General features: G+C 42.7%; 1 protein-coding gene across 1 annotated transcript in view; it reads right to left on the bottom strand.

Moving 5' to 3' along the window:
* The window catches only part of FANCM (FA complementation group M), a 68,706-nt gene extending 52,530 nt beyond the window's left edge, over positions 1-16,176 (bottom strand). Inside the window, exons 1-3 of the mRNA XM_036276136.1 lie at positions 15,569-16,176; positions 14,954-15,126; positions 11,978-12,055 (exon numbers count right to left, since the gene is read on the bottom strand). Of these exons, the coding sequence (XP_036132029.1) occupies positions 11,978-12,055; positions 14,954-15,126; positions 15,569-16,085 (768 nt within the window). The 5' untranslated portion in view covers positions 16,086-16,176. The remainder of the gene's footprint in view (positions 1-11,977; positions 12,056-14,953; positions 15,127-15,568) is intronic.
* Positions 16,177-16,882: the final 706 nt, after the last annotated feature.

The following is a 16,882-nucleotide window of genomic DNA, read 5'->3' as shown; positions in this document are numbered from 1 at the left end:
GAATTGTTAAGCAATTGAGGGTATACAACCTACACGAAATCGATTATTGATAAATTAGTGGAATACTTTTCATTTAAATCAATGTATATGATGTGAATATATTTCTGGGAATAAATCTCATTCACCCAAAGCTCATAAAGGAGCTTAATTGTAAAATTAGGGAATTGAAACAAAAATATAAATATAAAACCTATTGGTATAACCAACTATTATACCATCAGTCTACAGTACTGGCAAAGTGATTGACAGCTAAAGGAGGGGGGAGGGGGGAGGGTAGCGAGGGAAAGATATACAGAGAAAGTACAGAAGACAATCCTAAAAATATCTAAAAATTAATGCAATTTTTTTTTTTTTTAGGTGGTACATGCCCCTAGCAGGAACCGAGCCCGGGACTCTCTGGTCTGCAGGCCGACGCTCAACCGCTGAGCCAAACTGGCCAGGGCTATTAATATGATCTCACTTATGTGGAATATAACAAACATAACAGTCTGAGGAATGGGGTAGTCCCAGAGACGTGGAAGTGGGGTACAGACTGACAATCCCCAGAAGAGGGGATGGTGGGGGAGAGATAAACCACAGAACTTATATGCATGTATGCATGAACAGTGGACATGGACAACAAAGCTGGGGACAGGGCGTGGAGGGAGGGGGAGGGGAGAATCAGTGAGGAAAAAAGGAGAAACATCTGTAACAAAAATAAATAAATTAAGCCCTGGCCGGTTTGGCTCAGCGGTTAGAGCGTCGGCCTGTGGTCCTGAGAGACCTGGGTTCGGTTCCCGCTAAGGGCGCATACCTCGGTTGCAGTTTGTCCCCGGCCCTGGTCGGCTGTGCGGGTGGCAGCCACTCAATGTGCTCCTTTCACATCGATGTTCCTCTCTCTCCCTCCCACCTACCTGAACAAAAAATGGAAAAATGTCCTCGGGTGAGGATAAATAAATAAATAAATAAATAACCTAAAAATTAACTTTTTAAAATTTTTGTTTAATAATTTTATTTATTTACTTATTTTTTAGACAGAGGAAGGGAAAGGGAGAGAGAAACAGAGACAGAGACAGAAACAGTGATGTGAGAGAGAAACATTCTTAGGTTGCCTCTACCACATGCCTCAACTGGGAATTTAACCAAAAACCTGGGTATGTACCCTGACCAGGAAACAAACCTGCCAACTTTTGGTGTACGGGACCACACTCCAACCAACTGAGCCTCACCAGCCAGGGTGAGAGCTTTTTTTTGTTTTGTTTCTTAATTTTTTTTTTCTTTATTGATATTAGAGAGAGAAAGGGAGAGGGAGAGAGAGAAACATCGATGAGAGAGAACACTGACTGGCTGCCTCCTACATGCCCCCTACTGGGGATCAGGCTGAAAACCTGGGCATGTGCCCTGACCAGGAATCAAATCGGTGACCTCTTGGTGCATGGGTCGATACTAACCCACTGAGCCACACTGGCCAAGATAGTTGGGTTTTTTTAAATTAGAAAAGCTTAATGGGCTTTGTTTCAAAAATTCTTGAGGGCAAGAATTGCATCTTAATCACCTTTTTATTCCCCAAATGTGGACCTAATGAGGTAGTTTACTGCAGTTACAGAGGGTCCACATATATTCAAAATCTAGAGTAACTATATGACAATTTTATAAATATGAGTAAGACTTCATTCAATATGTTTTTTGTTAGTTCTCACCCAAGGATATTGTTCCATTGACTTTTTTTTTTAAGATAGAGTGGAAGGGAGAAAGGAAGAGAGAGAAACACCAATGTGAGAGAGATACATCAATTGGCTGCCTCTCACAACACACAGACCAGGGTCAGGGATCGAACCTGCAACCCAGGCACATGCCCTTGACTGGGAACTGAACGCCTGACCATTTGGTCCATGGGCCAATACTCTACTCTAACTGCTGAGCTAAACCCACCAGAGCATACTTTAACATTTTCCTTCTGTTTATTTTTTAAAATTTATTTTTTCCCCTACTGACACCCTCCTCCTATTTCCGCACCCCCACAGCATTGTTGTATAAGTCCACTGGTTATGTTTATACGCATAAGTTCTTTGGTTTATCTCTCCCCACCCCTCCCCTCCTCTAAGGTTTGTCATCTGAACCCTACTTCTATGTCTCTGGGTCTACTTTGTTCACCAGCTTATTTTGTTCATTATATTCTACAAAAAAGTGAGATCATGTGATACTTGTCTTTCTCTAACTGGCTTATTTTGCTTAGCATAATACTCTCCAGGTCCCTTCATGTCATCTCAAATGATAAGAGATCTTTCTTTCTCACAGCTACATAGTATACCATTGTGTACATGTACTACAGCTTTTTTATCCACTCATCTATTGATGAACACTTGGGCTGTTTCCAGATCTTAGATCTTTTTTTTTTTTTTTTTTATCCTCACCCGAGGATATTTTCCATTTTTTGTACAGATAGAGTGGGAGGGAGAGAGAGGAAGGGAGAGAGAGAGAGAAACATCGACGTGAAGGGACACATCGAGTGGCTGCACCCGCACAACCAACCAGGGCCGGGGACAAACTGCAACCGAAGTACGTGCCCTTAGCGGGAACCGAACCCGGGTCTCTCCGGACCGCAGGCCGACGCTCTAACCGCTGAGCCAAACTGGCCAGGGCCAGATCTTAGATCTTAACAATTGTAAATAGTGCTGCTATGAACATATATTCTTTCTGACTGGTGTCTCAGGCTTCTTAGAATACATTCCTATAAGTGGGATCACTGGGTCAAATGACAGTTCAATTTTTAATTTTTTGAGGAAACACCATATTGTTTTCCATAGTGGCTACACCAGTCTGTATTCCCACCAGCAGTGTACTAGAGTCCTCTTTTCTCCACACCCTCACCAGCACTTGTTTAATGATTTGTTGACGGCAGCCATTCTGGCAGTTGTGAGGCGATACCTTGTAGTCATTTTAATTTGCATTTCTCTGATGATTAGTGATGTTGAACATTTTTTCATATGTCTCTTGGCCATTTGTATGTCCTGTCTGGAGAGGTGTCTATTTAGGTCCTCTGCCTGTTTTTTTTTGTTTGTTTATTTGTTTTATCCTCATCTGAGGACATTTTTTCCATTTTTTGTTCAGATAGAGTAGGAAGGAGAGAGAGGAAGAGAGAGAGAGAGAAAAAAACATCGATGTGAAAGGGACACATCGAGCGGCTGCCACCCACACGACCCAACCAGGGCCGGAGACAAACTGCAACCGAGGTACGTGCCCTTAGCGGGAACTGAACCCGGGTCTCTCCAGACCACAGGCCAACACTTTAACTGCTGAGCCAAACCGGCCTCTGCCTGTTTTTTAATTGGATTCCTTGTCTTCCTGTTTTTTGAGTTGTATGAGCACTATACATATTTTGGAAATTAACTCTTTATCTGATGTATCATTGGCAATTATGCTCTCCCCTATTGGAGGTTCCCTTTCCATTTTGATGCTTGTTTCTTTTGCTGTGTAGAAGCTTTTTAGTTTTATGTAGTCCCATGCGTTCATTTTCTTCCTTTGTTTCTCTTGCCTTAGGTGTTGTATCTGAAAAATTCTGCTGCATGTGATGTCTGAAATTTTGTTGCCTACATTTTCTTCTAGGATTTTTATGGATTCATGAGTCACATTTAAGTCATTTATCCATTCTGAGTTTATTCTTGTGTATGGTGTAAGTTGGTGGTCTAGCTTTACTTTTCTGGATGTAGCTGTCCAATTTTCCCAACACCATTTATTAAAGAGGCTGTTTTTACTCCACTGTATGCTTTTGCCACCTTTGTCAAATATTAATTGAGCATAATGACTTGGGCCAATTTCTGGATTCTCTGTTCTGTTCCATTGATCTATATCCCTGTTCTTGTGCCTGTACTAGGCTATTTTGATTACAATGGCTTTGTAGTATAATCTGATACCTGGTATTGTGATCCCTCCTACTTTGTTCTTTGTTTTCAAAACTGCTGTGGCTATCCATGGTCTTTTTTGGTTCCATATAAACTTTTGGAGTGTTTGTTCTACATCTGTGAAATATGTCATTGGTATTTTAATGACGATTGCATTGAATCTATAGATTGCTTTGGGTAGTATGGACATTTTGGTGATGTTAATTCTTAAGGTTGATCAGTCTTGTTCATCTTTTCAAAAAACCAGCTCTTGATTTTATTGATCTTTTGTATTGTTGTTTTAGTCTCTGTCACTTTTTTCTGCTCTGATTTTTATTATTTCCATCCTTTTATTTTCTACTAACTCTGGGTTTTTCTTTTTTGTTCTTTTTCTAGATCTTTAAGTTGTTGGGATAGACAGTTTATTAGAATTTTTTCCTCTTTCTTGAGGTAGGCCTATATTGTTACGAACTTCCCTCTCAAGACTGCTCCCTTAAACTCTCCTGCTTTTTAACTTTTTCCCATTTGCTGCTCTACTTGGGTGTTTTTTTCTACCTTGTTTTCTAACTCACTGATTTGGTCTTCAGCTTCTTCTAATCTACTATTGAATCCTTCTAAGGTACTTTTCATATCAGCTATGTTATTCTTTATTTCCACCTGATTTTTATTCATAGTTTCTACCTCTTTTATTTTTTTTTTTAGTTCTCACCCGAGGATATTTTTCCATTTATCTTCAGATGGAGTGGAAGGGGGAGGGAAGAGAGAGAGAGCAAGAGTGAGAAGGAGAGAAACATTGACGTGAGAGACTCACTGACTGGTTGCCTCCCACATGATCCCCACCAGGGCTAGGAACAAACTGCTACTGAGATATGTGCCTTTGGCCAGAATCGAACCTGGAACTCTTTGGTCTGTGGGCCAATGTTCCAACCACTGAGCCAAACCCACAAGGGTACCTTTTTTTTTTTATCCTGACTTGAGGACGTTTTTGCAATTATCTTCAGATAGAGCAGAAGGGAGAGAGGGAGGGAGGGAGAGAGAGAGAGAGAGGGAGAGAGAGAGAGAGAGACAGACATCGACATGAGACACACTAAATAGTTGCCACCCTCACGACCCCAACCAGGCCGGGGGGACAAACTGCAACCGAGGTACATGCCCTTAGCAGGAACCAAACCCGGGACTCTCGGGCCCATGCGCTGATGCTCTAACTGCTAAGCCAAATCAATCAGGGCTATACCTCTTTTGTTATGCTGATGTAGTTCCCACTGAGCTCTTTATAATTCTCATTAAGTTGCTTGTAATTGCCCTGGCTGGTTTGGCTCAACAGTTGGAGCATTGGCCTGCAGACCAATGAGTCTTGGGTTAGATTCCAGTCAAGGCATGTACCTCAGTTGTGGTTCATCCCCGGGAGGCAACCAGTCGATGTAGCTCTATCACATTGATATTTGTCTCTGTCTCTCTCTCATTCCCTCACACTCTATGATAAATAGAAAAATATGCTTGGGTGAAGAATAAAAAAAAAAAGTTGCTTATAATTCTCACTAAATTGTTTGAGCACCTTTAAAATCACTGCTTTGAATTCTTTACCTGACAAATTGCTTGGTCCTATTTCATGTAGTTCCTTTTCTGGTGATTCCTCCTTTTCTCTCATTTGGTTGTTGTTTCTTTGTTTCACCATTTTAGCAGTCTGGTAGTTCCAGGCCCATGAAGGATGTTGGGATATGTAGGCAGATTGGTGTGTATCAAATAAGGCTGCTATGCCTCCCAGACTGTTTTGGTGCGTTGCGCCTCTTGCCTGCTGTGGGTCCTGGAGGAATGACAACTGATATTTGCTATTAGTCTGTCGTGGTAGGCACTACTGGGGTGTGTGGGTCCAGCTGGTGTGCTGCTGGGCTGTGCTGCTGCCTAATAGGTCTCAGCTCCTGAGGAGTCACTGCTAATGCTGCTGTGGGTGAATGTCAGCTCCCAGTTTTCATAGCTACTGCTTCTGCTGTTGCCAGGGGCTGCTCTCAGTTCCCAATCCTCTGCTGCTGTTAAGGGCTGAGGATGCTCAGCTCCTGGGACTTTGCTACTGCTGGGAGAAGGGCTATACTCCAAATCCACTGCTGTAGTTGCTGCTTGGGCTAGGGCACCACTCCTGATCAGTCTCTGCTGATGCTGCTGGGGATGGGTCTCAGCTGCTGATCTGTGCTGCTGCTGCTGCTGCTGCTGCTGCTGCCGCCGCCACCGCCACCGCCGCCGCCTGGGGATGGATGTCCGTTCCTGAGCCTCAGGTCCTGTTAGGGGTGGGGCTTCACTCTCGGCCAGTCACTGCTGCTGTGAAGGATAGTGCTCAGCTCCCAGCTAGTTGCTGTTTCCGGAAGCAGGTAGGTACCTTGACAGCACCACTACTGTGAGCTAGCCCATGTTGACACAGTGGGGTCCACTGGTGCAATGGTGCAAGGCGCATTGGTGGACTCAGGTCGCTCAGCTCTAGGCACTCCCTGCTGCCTCCTCTCAGAAAAGACCAGCAGTTCTTCCAAAATGGCAGGGACTCCTGGACATACAGGGGAAGGGCCCTGATAAGCCGCTTACCAGGGTAGCCGGGTACTCCCTGGTCCACAGCACGGGAACCCTCTGCCCCACGTTTCTGCACTGCTTGAGATTGCTCATCCACTCACATCCAGTTACACTCTCTCTCACACTCACTCATACTCTCACACACTCACCCTTGCTCCAGTCCTGCCTGCCACCATCTTTTCCACATGCCAGACTTTAATATTTTTAATCATTCACTCATTCCACAAATAAATGAGTAACTCCCACATCCCACATGCTAGGTATTGAGCTGGTAATATACCTATAACCAAGTAAGATATAATCCCTCCATTCATATAGCTACTGTTTTAGTGATGAATAAGGCAACATATAAAGCAATAAGCAAAAGAATGACAGATTATGATAAATATTAAGAAAATCACAAATAGGGGAACTGACTTTTGATAGCTTTAGAGTGTATCTTTCCAAAGGGAGGACAATTAAACAGAGACTAAAATAATTGCTGCAGGCAAGAATCATCATTGGATGCTAAAACTGAGTATTTACATAGTCTCAAAATATCTCCCCCACAACAGATTTATTAGTTTCAAAGGGAAAAACAGTACAGTCTGCCCTCTGGAAATCTATACCTGTGAATTCTGTATCCATGGATCAAAAATATTAAAAAAGAAATGTTACATCATTGCTAAAATGTACTATGTAGTTAAACCTAACATGACTGCATCTGTACATGACAGAACAGGTACAGACTTTTTCTTCTTGTCATTATTCTCTGAACTATATAGGTATAATAACTATTTACATAGTATTCACATTGTGTATTAGGTATTGTAAGTAATCCAGAGATGATGTAAAGTATACAGGAGGATGTGCATAGGTTATATGCAAGTACTATGATATTTTATGTAAGGGACTCCAGCATCTGTGGATTTTGATATCCACAGGGTCCTGGAACCAATCCACTGACAATCCCGAAGGATGACTATAATTTTATAGTGAAGAAACTGGCAAGTCATCATTTTAACCAGACCAAGATTAACATCACCAGCAATTAGACAAATCAACATCATTGTATCCCTTCTGGTGCACTGTTGCCAAAAATGCATAACCTCACTCCAATCATGAGACAATATCAACCAAACCTAAATTAAGGGATATTCTACAAAATAAATGGTACCAACTTTTCAAAAGCATCAAGAAAAACAAGAAAATGTCATGGAAGACAAAAAAAAGACTGAAGCCTTGGCTGGTTTGGCTCAGCGGTTAGAGCGTCGGCCTGCGGTCCAGAGACCTAAGTTCGGTTCCCGCTAGGGGCACGTGCCTCAGTTGTGGTTTGTTCCCAGCCCTGACTGGGTCGTGTGGGTGGCAACCATTCGATGTGTCCCTTTCACGTCAATGTTTCTCTCTCTCTCCCTCCAACTCTATCTGAACAAAATATGAAAAAATGTCCTCAGGTGAGTATTAAAAAAAGACTTAGGAACTGTCACAGATGAAAGAGCCAAAGGAAATATGACAAGTAAAGGCAATGGGGGATCCTGAAGTGATGGACCCTGGAACAAAAAAGGACACTGGTGCCCTGGCTGGTTTGCCTCAGTGGTTAGAGCGTCGGCCCGTGGACCAAAGGATCATGGGCTCAAATCCAGTCCAGGGCATGTACCTGCATTGCAGGTTTGATTCCCGGCCCTGGTTAGGGTCATGCAGGAGGCAACCAATGGATATGTCTCTCTCACAGGGATGTGTCTCTCTCACTCTTTCCCTCTCTCCTATACTATCTAAAAAAAGTCAATGAAAAAATATCCTTGGGTGAGGATTATCAACAAAAAAATGTCACTGGGCCCTGGCCAGTTTGACTGTGCGGTTAGAGCATCGGCCCTCTGACCAGAGAGTCCCAGGTTCAGTTCCCACTAAGAGCACATACCTCAGTTGCAGTTTGTCCCCAGCTCCAGTTGGGGTCGTGTGGGTGGCAACCAGTCGATGTGTCTCTCTCACATTGATGTTTCTCTCTCTCTTCCCCTCTCTCTCCCTTCCACTCTATATGAAGATAAATGCAAAAATGTCCTCAGGTGAGGATAAAAAAAAAAAAAGGTCACTTTTTGGAAAAATGGCAAATTCAAATAAGTCTGCAGATTAGTTGCTAGTATTATACCAATGCTAATTACCTGATTTTAATAATCTTACCGTGGTTATATAATATGTTAACATTAGAGGAAGCTGCACAAAGGATATACTGAGACTTCAATGTTTGCAAATATCCTGTAAGTGTAAAGTTATTTTTAAATAAAACTTAAAAACACACGAAAACTGTAACAATTTAACAAATAGCTTTAGAAGATAGTGGAGTGGGTAAACACTGTTTCGCATCCTCCTACAACATCAAAATTACAACTGAAGTACAGCACAACCATCATTCAGAACCACCTCAAATCAAGCTGAATGGAAGTCCTACAACTAGGAAATTAAAGAAGCCACATCGAGACTGGTAGGAGGGGCAAAGGGGCGGATAGGCTAGCCCCACACCCACGTGTGGCAGATAAAAATCAGGATACCTCGGCTGGAAAGGTTCTCCCTGAGAAGTGAGGGGGTCCCTGGCCCACATCAGGCACCCAGCTGAGGATTCCAGTGCCAGGAAAGGGAAGTCCCCATAACTTCTGGCCGTAAAAATCAGTGGGAACTGAGGCTAATGGAGGCTGAGGCTGCTGACGTCCCAGGCAGCTCCTCTTATAGAGCCTGCTCACGGACTTACTTGGTTTTGCTCCTTCTGAGCTCCAGCATGAGGGAGGCAGCTCGAAAAGCACCAAAGACATACTGGGAATGAGTAAGTTGACTGGCATTGGGGCGACAGCTGAAGAGGCAGTTTTCTCCTGGACAGAAGTGCTGTCGGAGGCCTTTGTTCCTTTGGTGAGCCCTTCCCCAATGGGGCCAGCAGAAGGCCGCCGTATCTGGGAATCCAGCAACTTGGCTCACACTGTTTGCCCCACCCTGGTGATTCCCTGAGGCCCCGCCCCGCCCTGCCCCACCCAACTTTCAGGCCCATCCAAGCTGTTGCCAGTTGCTTTACCATAGAAATAGCCTGTCTGGATCCTACTTCAGATTTCCTAAAATCTCTCAAACAAACAGCATCTGGTCTCAGCAAGCCCCATACCTCTTGTTAAGTGGCCCCAGGTCTGGCACTAGAAGCAGTCAGCCTTGGTTAACAACTTGGCTTTGCCTGGGCACCTCCAAGCCCAGCACAAGAAGCAGCCTCTGCAGACCGCTTTGCAGCTTACACCTGGTGGGCCTGGGGAGAACACAGGCAGTGGCTGACCTCGCCCTGAGGCAGCACACCCAGTGGACAGCTTCAGAACACTGCGAAGCACCACCATCCAATCACATCCACAAGTGACACACTCAAGGAATGGACTCAGTTGAAGTAAGTCTTGCTATGTGTGGTAGGCCCCTGCACAGCTGATCATCCAAGGCAGTCAGAGGTTGGTGGATAGTGGGCACAGCCAGACCTTCCAGCTGATCAGCCTAAGTAAAACCCTCTCATTGATGTGCCAACAGCAATCAAAACTCAATTACAACAGAAGTGTGTAAAGTCCACATGAGGAGTGCAACTCGAGGGCCCAGCTGGGAGACCAGGGAGGCTGTGTCACTGCACCCTACAGGACACCTACTCCAATAGGCCACCCTAGGAAGCCCAGGAGACATAGCAACTCTACCTAATACATAGAAACAATCACAGGGCAGCAGCCAAAATGAGGAGACAAAGAAACATGTCCAAAATGAAAGAAAAGAACTAAACAAGAGACGTGGAAGTAGGGTACAGACTAACAATCCTCAGGAGGGGTGAGGGGGAGATAAACCATAGAACTTATATGCATTTACGCATAACCTTTGGACAAGGAGAACAAAGTGGGGGACAGGGTAGGGGGATGGAGAGGAGGGTGTCAATTGGGAAAAAAGAAGAAACATCTGTTAACAAAAATAAATTAAAAATTAAGTGAATAAATAAATAAAAATAATAAAGTGAGGCTAAAAATCCCTACCTCACAGAATTATAAGAATTAAAGAGCTAAAATGGTAAAAAAAAAAAAAAAAAAAAAACTAAACAAAATGGAGATAAGCAATTAACAGATGCAGAGTTCAAAACACTGCTTATAAGATGGTCAATGAGTTTAGTGAGGGCCTCAAGAGCATAAAAAAGGACCAGTCAGAAATGAAGGAGGCACCAAATGAAATAAAATAATTTACACAGATTCAATAGTAGAGTAGGTAAAGCCAAGAAGCAAACCATGGATTTGGAATATAAGGAAGCAAAAAACACCCACCAGAACAGCAAAAAAAAAAAAAAGAATTAAAAAAAATGAAGATAGTGTAAGGAGCCTCTGGGACAACTTCAAGCATGCCAACATTCGCATCATGGGGTTGCCAAAAGGAGAAGACAGAGAACAAGCAATTGAAAACCTACTTGAAATAATAATGACAGAAAACTTCCCTAATTTGGTGAAGGAAACAGACATACAAGTCCAGGAAGCACAGAGAGTCCCAAACAAGATGAATCCCAAGAGGCCCACACCAAGATACATCATCATCAAAATGCAAAAGTTTCGAGACAAAGAGAGAATCTTAAAAGCAGTTAGTTACCTACAAGGGAACTTCCATAAGACTGTCAGTTGATTTCTCAAAAGAAACTTTGCAGGCCAGAAGGGAGTGGCAAGAAATATTCAGAGTGATGAAAAGCAAGAACCTACAACCAGGATCACTCTATCCTGCAAAGCTATCATTTAGAATAGATGGACACATCAAGAGTTTCCCAGACAAGAAAAAGCTAAAGGAGTTCATCACCACCAAACCATTATTGTATGAAATGTTAAAGGTCTTTTTGAAGAAAAAGAAGATAAAAAATATGAACAGCCCTGGCCGGTTTGGCTCAGCGGTTGGAGCATCAGCCTGCAGACCAGAGTACAGGTTCGGTTCCCGCTAGGGGCACATACCAAAAAATATATACATATGAGCAAACAAAATAACAATAAATACATATCTATTGACAATTGAATCTACAAACAAAATGAACAAGCAGAACAGAAACATTCTCATAGATACAGAGAACATTTTGTTGGTTGCCAGATGGGAGGGGGGTTGGGGAAATGGGTGAAGAAGGTGAAGGGATTAAGAAGTACAAATTGGTTGTTAGACTGAGGAACCTCAAAAAGAAAAGGGATGGGGGGATGGGAAGAAATAAACCAAAGAACTTATTTGCATATATGGTACCAATGGACACAGACAACAGTGTGGGGAAAGGCAGAAGGGGGGCAGGAGTGGCGAGGAGGGTGTCAATAGGGGAAAAAGGAGGAACATCTGTAATACATTCAACAGTAAAATTAAAAAAACAAAACAAATAGCTTTAGGTGATTCTCATGCACACTGAAGTCTGAAAACTACAAATGTAGAAAAATTCCTGCAAACATAGAAAAGGCAGGCATGTTACAAGAAATGTTGTAGTCCTGAGGTCAAACTAAATACTAGAATGGAAAACCGATCTAGCCACATAAAGTTTTTGTTTTCATAAATGTTAATAAATGAAAAGAAATTTTACTTACCTTTATATCACTACCTGGTGTAGCACTAAGAGCCAAGATTCTAAAGTGATTTGTATATTTGACTAGTTCTCTTACAACCTTTAAAAAAAAAAAAAAGAAGAAGCTCTTTAAATTCATCTATCCAGTACAAAAATAACAATGATTCTGTTAAATAAACCATTACATATGGTACATTATCATTTTTTGGTTTTTGTTGATCTTTACCAGAGGATATTTTTTCCATTCATTTTTAAATTGGAAGGAAGGGAAGAAGGAGGAGAGAGAACGAAACATCAGTGTGAGAAAGACACATCAACTGGTTGCTTCCTGCACAATCTGGGGCCAGGGATTAAACCTGTAACCCAGGTACATGCCCTTGATTGGGAATTGAACCCTCTACCCTTCAGTGTGTGGGCCAGCTCTCTAACCACTGCGCAATACTAGCCAGGGCCATTATCATTATTTCTTTATTCAGAGTACTGATGATCTAGACTCTAGTAGATAGAACTATCATTAGTCATATCCAAAGAGCAAATGATTTAGGTTTATACTCTACACCAGTCAAAAACATTTTAGGGTTTCTTCTATATATAAAGTCACTATATCAAGGCCCATTACACTGGCAAATGGAAAAAAAGAGTCCATTCTTCATTGCTTAGGCCATAGTCTAGCCCTGCAGCTATATCCATATGCACATTTACCAGATTAAAGTATATCATAATATGAAAATAGAAAAAAATTAAATACCGCCCTGGCCAGCGGTTGAGCGTCAGCCTGCGGACCAGAGTCCCGGGTTCAGTTCCCGCTAGGGGCGTGTACCACAAAAAAAAAAAAAATTAAATACCAATATAAAATTAGATTTAAAATGAAAAAAAATTATTTTAGCATTTTAAAGAAGTTAAATTATGTATAGAAGGATCATAATTTTTAAAGTAAATGTATTCATAAAAGAATAAGGTGCCCTGGCCAGGTAGCTCAGTTGGTTGGAGCATCATCCTGTACACCAGGGTTCGATTCCCAGTCAGGGCACCTACCTAGGTTGCAGGTTCCAATCAGGGTGTGTATGGGAGGCAACTGATCAATGTTTCTCTCTCACATCAATGTTGCTCCCTCTCTCTCTCTCTCAAAATCAATAAAATTTATCCTTAGGTGAGGATTAATTTTAAAAAACAAGAAGGCTACCTTGGGGTAATTTTAAAAATCAAACTTTCCTTTAAATTCCTAAAACAGCCCTGGCCGGTTTGGCTCAGCGGTTAGAGTGTCAGCCCGCAGACTAGAGAGTCCTGGGTTCGGTTCCTGCTTAGGACATGTGCCCTGGTTGGGGTTGTGTGGGTGGCTCTCACGTTGATGTTTCTCTCTCTCTCTTCCTCCCTCTCTCCCTCCCACTGTATCTGAAGATAAATGCAGAAATGTCGGATGAGGATTTAAAAAAAAAAAAAAAAGAAAGATGGCAATTCTCCAGAAGATAATACAGAGATATAATACAGTAATACTTGAAAAGTCCCCAAAGAAACTACTTTACAAGTTCACAAACTGACAGTGAAATTCATCTCTTTTCACTAAATAAAATCGATGTTCCCTTCTATCTTTATGCAATACTCTCTCCCTAGCATCACCAGCTATTATAATTTTAATTACCTATATGCCAATTTCCAAATCTGTTATTTCCAGCTCAGAATTCTCCAGTGACACCACTTCTATCACCTGCTGCCTACTACATATCCACAGCTAGATTACTCATAGACACCTCAAACTCAACAATCTAAAACTGTATTATTTTTCTTACTTTTCCATAATACCGCAAATCTTCTCTGTTTCCAGAACACTTCATCTTGACTAGTAATTCCAACATCCTCACAATCTTCCAAGTCAGATTTCTGGGAGTCATCCTAAATTCCTTCTATCCCTCATTTCACACCCTAACTTTAACCTTCTCTCCTCTCTCTTTTAAATCTTAAGTATCTTCCAGCTAAACATTTTCAATGAGTGCCAACCGCCAACATCCCCTGTGGCCTACAAAGAACATTCAAATTGCTAAGCATAAAATACAAATGCCTTCATGACCTGGCCCTTAAGTACCTCACCAGCTATAGCCCACCTCTTCAACTTTGTACTTTATATTCCTATAGTACTATATCCTTTTGTTAGCTATAAGAGGGGCGGGGATCTCAGGAACCAGAGGAAGCACACAGCTCTTCTTAAAACTGAAGCTGTTTTTATACTTGAAATGAAACTAAATTCTATCTAGGCAGATGTGCTTGTGTACACACACAAAGCAAAGAACAACACAGTGACTCCTGGTAGCAAATGAAGCAAAAGCAGAGTAATCTGGGGAAAGGTAACTTGTGCTCATGAAACAGTGGCATGATTTGTACTAAATTCCATAGCAGCCTTCCTGCTGAGGCCATTGGACACAGAATCTGTGTAATGCTGTTCCCCTCAAAGAGTTAAACTTATTAAAAAGTAAATAAATAGAATGGATATTTTAAAATATTTTTTCTTGCCCTAGCCAGTTTGGCTCAGCAGTTAGAGCGTCAACCTGCGGTCCAGAGAGACCCAGGTTTGGTTCCCGTTAAGGGCATGTACCTCGGTTGCAGTTTGTCCCCGGCCCTAGTTGGGTGGTGCAGGTGGCAACCACTCGATGTGTCCCTTTCATGTCGATGTTTCTCTCTCTCTCTCTCCCTCCCACTCTATATGAACAAAAAATGGAAAAATGTCCTCAGGTGAGGATTTAAAAAAATAATAAAAAAAAGATAAATATTAATATTTTTTCTTTATTGATTTTAGAGAGAGAGGAAGGGAGAGATATAAACATCAATGAGAGAGAGGTCATCAACTCCTGCATTCCCCCCACTGGGGATCTGGGCCCACAACCTGGGCATATGCCCGGACCAGGAATTGAACCGGCGACCTCTCGGTGCATAGGTCAATGCTCAACCAGTGAGCCATACCAGTTGGGCACAATGGATTTTTTTAAAACAATAAGCAAAATATTACCTGGCAATAAGCATAGTTCCCAAGGGCTTTATGAGCTTCATCAATAACTAGACACTTTATTTCAGCAGCAGGACAAGCTCCTCTAGAAAGATCATTTACCATGACTTGAGGTGTAAGAAAAATAACTCTCCTACTGTGCCATATTTCCTTCCTGGTGAAAGCTTGGGTAGATCCTGTAAAAAAGATACTGGGTAACCGATGGGATACATATACACAATTAATAGCCTAAAAGTGCCCTAACAAGCTATGGGGATTCTCGGATTGAATAAAGCAATCCTATTCATTAGGGCTGGACATGCTACAAGTATAGGCATACCTCAGAGACATTGCGGTTCGTTTCCAGACCACCACAATAAAGCAAGTGGCAATCGTTTAGCTGGTGGAGGCTCATGCCTTCAATTTGTAAAAACTGCAACATCTGTGAAGCACAAAGCTAAGCACAATAAAACAATGTATGCCTGTAGATGATGTTTTGAGAGGATGTAAGATAAACATATAACCTGGAGACTAGTCATTCCACATGGGTCAGGAATTTTTTAGCCCAATTTCCACCAGAACATGTACTTTGTCTTACCAAGCTCTTAATCGCAAATTAGTCCATTCTTTCTAAAATACCTGTCATTTCGGCCATGTGGGGCTGCGGGATACCCATCACTCGGTAGCAAGCCTCGATCTGCTGTGTCACCAAAGGTTTCGTGGGGGCCATGAAGACTACCTTGCCAGATGGGAACCAGCGGTAGAAATTGTACATGACCACGGCGGCAATAAAGGTCTTTCCCAACCCTGTGGGCAGACACACCAGCGTATTGCAGAACAGAGCGGCCCGGGCGATGTGCAGCTGGTAATCCCGCACTGGGCAATTGGTAGGGTAAATCCACAGGGCGCCCGCTGAGGTGCAGAACCCGCCATTCTCTAGACTCTGCTGCCGCTCTGCCTCGTACACTGCGACCAGCAACACATCATCGTCCGACTCTGGCTGTTCCTCAGCAGCCTCTGCGGCGGCAGGGAAACGCGCCCTGGAGACGCCTGGGCTCTGAGGCCGCTCACTTCCAGAGCTGCCACCCGGAGCCCCAGAGGGTCGCGAGAGGCTTGTGCCCCACGTCTGAAAAAGCGTTCTTTGCCGTCCGCTCATCAGGCCTACGACCACCAAAGACTTCTCTCCGACTCCAGCAGCTGTGGCAGCTGAACCGCTACCGTTTCGACCGCCATCGGTTACTTCCGCACAGAACAGTGAGACCACAGGGCGGGACTGAGGCCAGTTTATCCAGTTGAAAATGCCGCCACCGAGTTTGCGTTGGGAATATGATTGGCTGGCTTCCCGGAAACCGTCGCAGCCCTCCCGGAGAAGCATGCGCATTGTTTTGGAGTTACTCTAAATTTGGTCCCCTTTTCAAGTTTTTCTATAGACTCTGAATTTGAGTTCCTTTTCCAATGATTAGGTGTCCTGGCGTCATTGCTAAAGTGATAATCGCTTAAAATAATAAAAATAAGTAACCTTGAGATCCCCGGGACAATGGATACTCATATTTTTGTGAACTTAATATTATTGTTCGTCTAACGTGCCTTATTCCTTGTTGGTTGTGTTTTTAAACCGAAGGATGAGGTGAAAATCGAAATTGTTTAGATTGAATTAAATATCTTGTCTTATTTCTCTATCCAGGCTGAGAAGACAAAATGTCAGGTCTCCTTTTTGCAGTATTAGGAATGGCAACCCATTATCTTAATATTTTTATTGTTAAAAAGGGAAGTAAATGATTTAGTCCTTATGTTTTCTTTCGTTGGAAAATCCGAAAGAAAAAAGGCGTTCTGATGCTCTTTTACATCTTTGTGAATATGGTGGGTGTGGTATGTCTATTCTAGCAATAACTTCCTATCTCAGATTTCTCCACTCCAAACCTGGCGACTTTAAGTAACCTCTGTAAATATGTT

Source organism: Molossus molossus, unplaced genomic scaffold, assembly GCF_014108415.1.
Source record: "Molossus molossus isolate mMolMol1 unplaced genomic scaffold, mMolMol1.p scaffold_m16_p_1, whole genome shotgun sequence".
NCBI lineage: Eukaryota > Metazoa > Chordata > Mammalia > Chiroptera > Molossidae > Molossus > Molossus molossus.
This window is presented reverse-complemented; position numbering and strand designations above follow the sequence as displayed.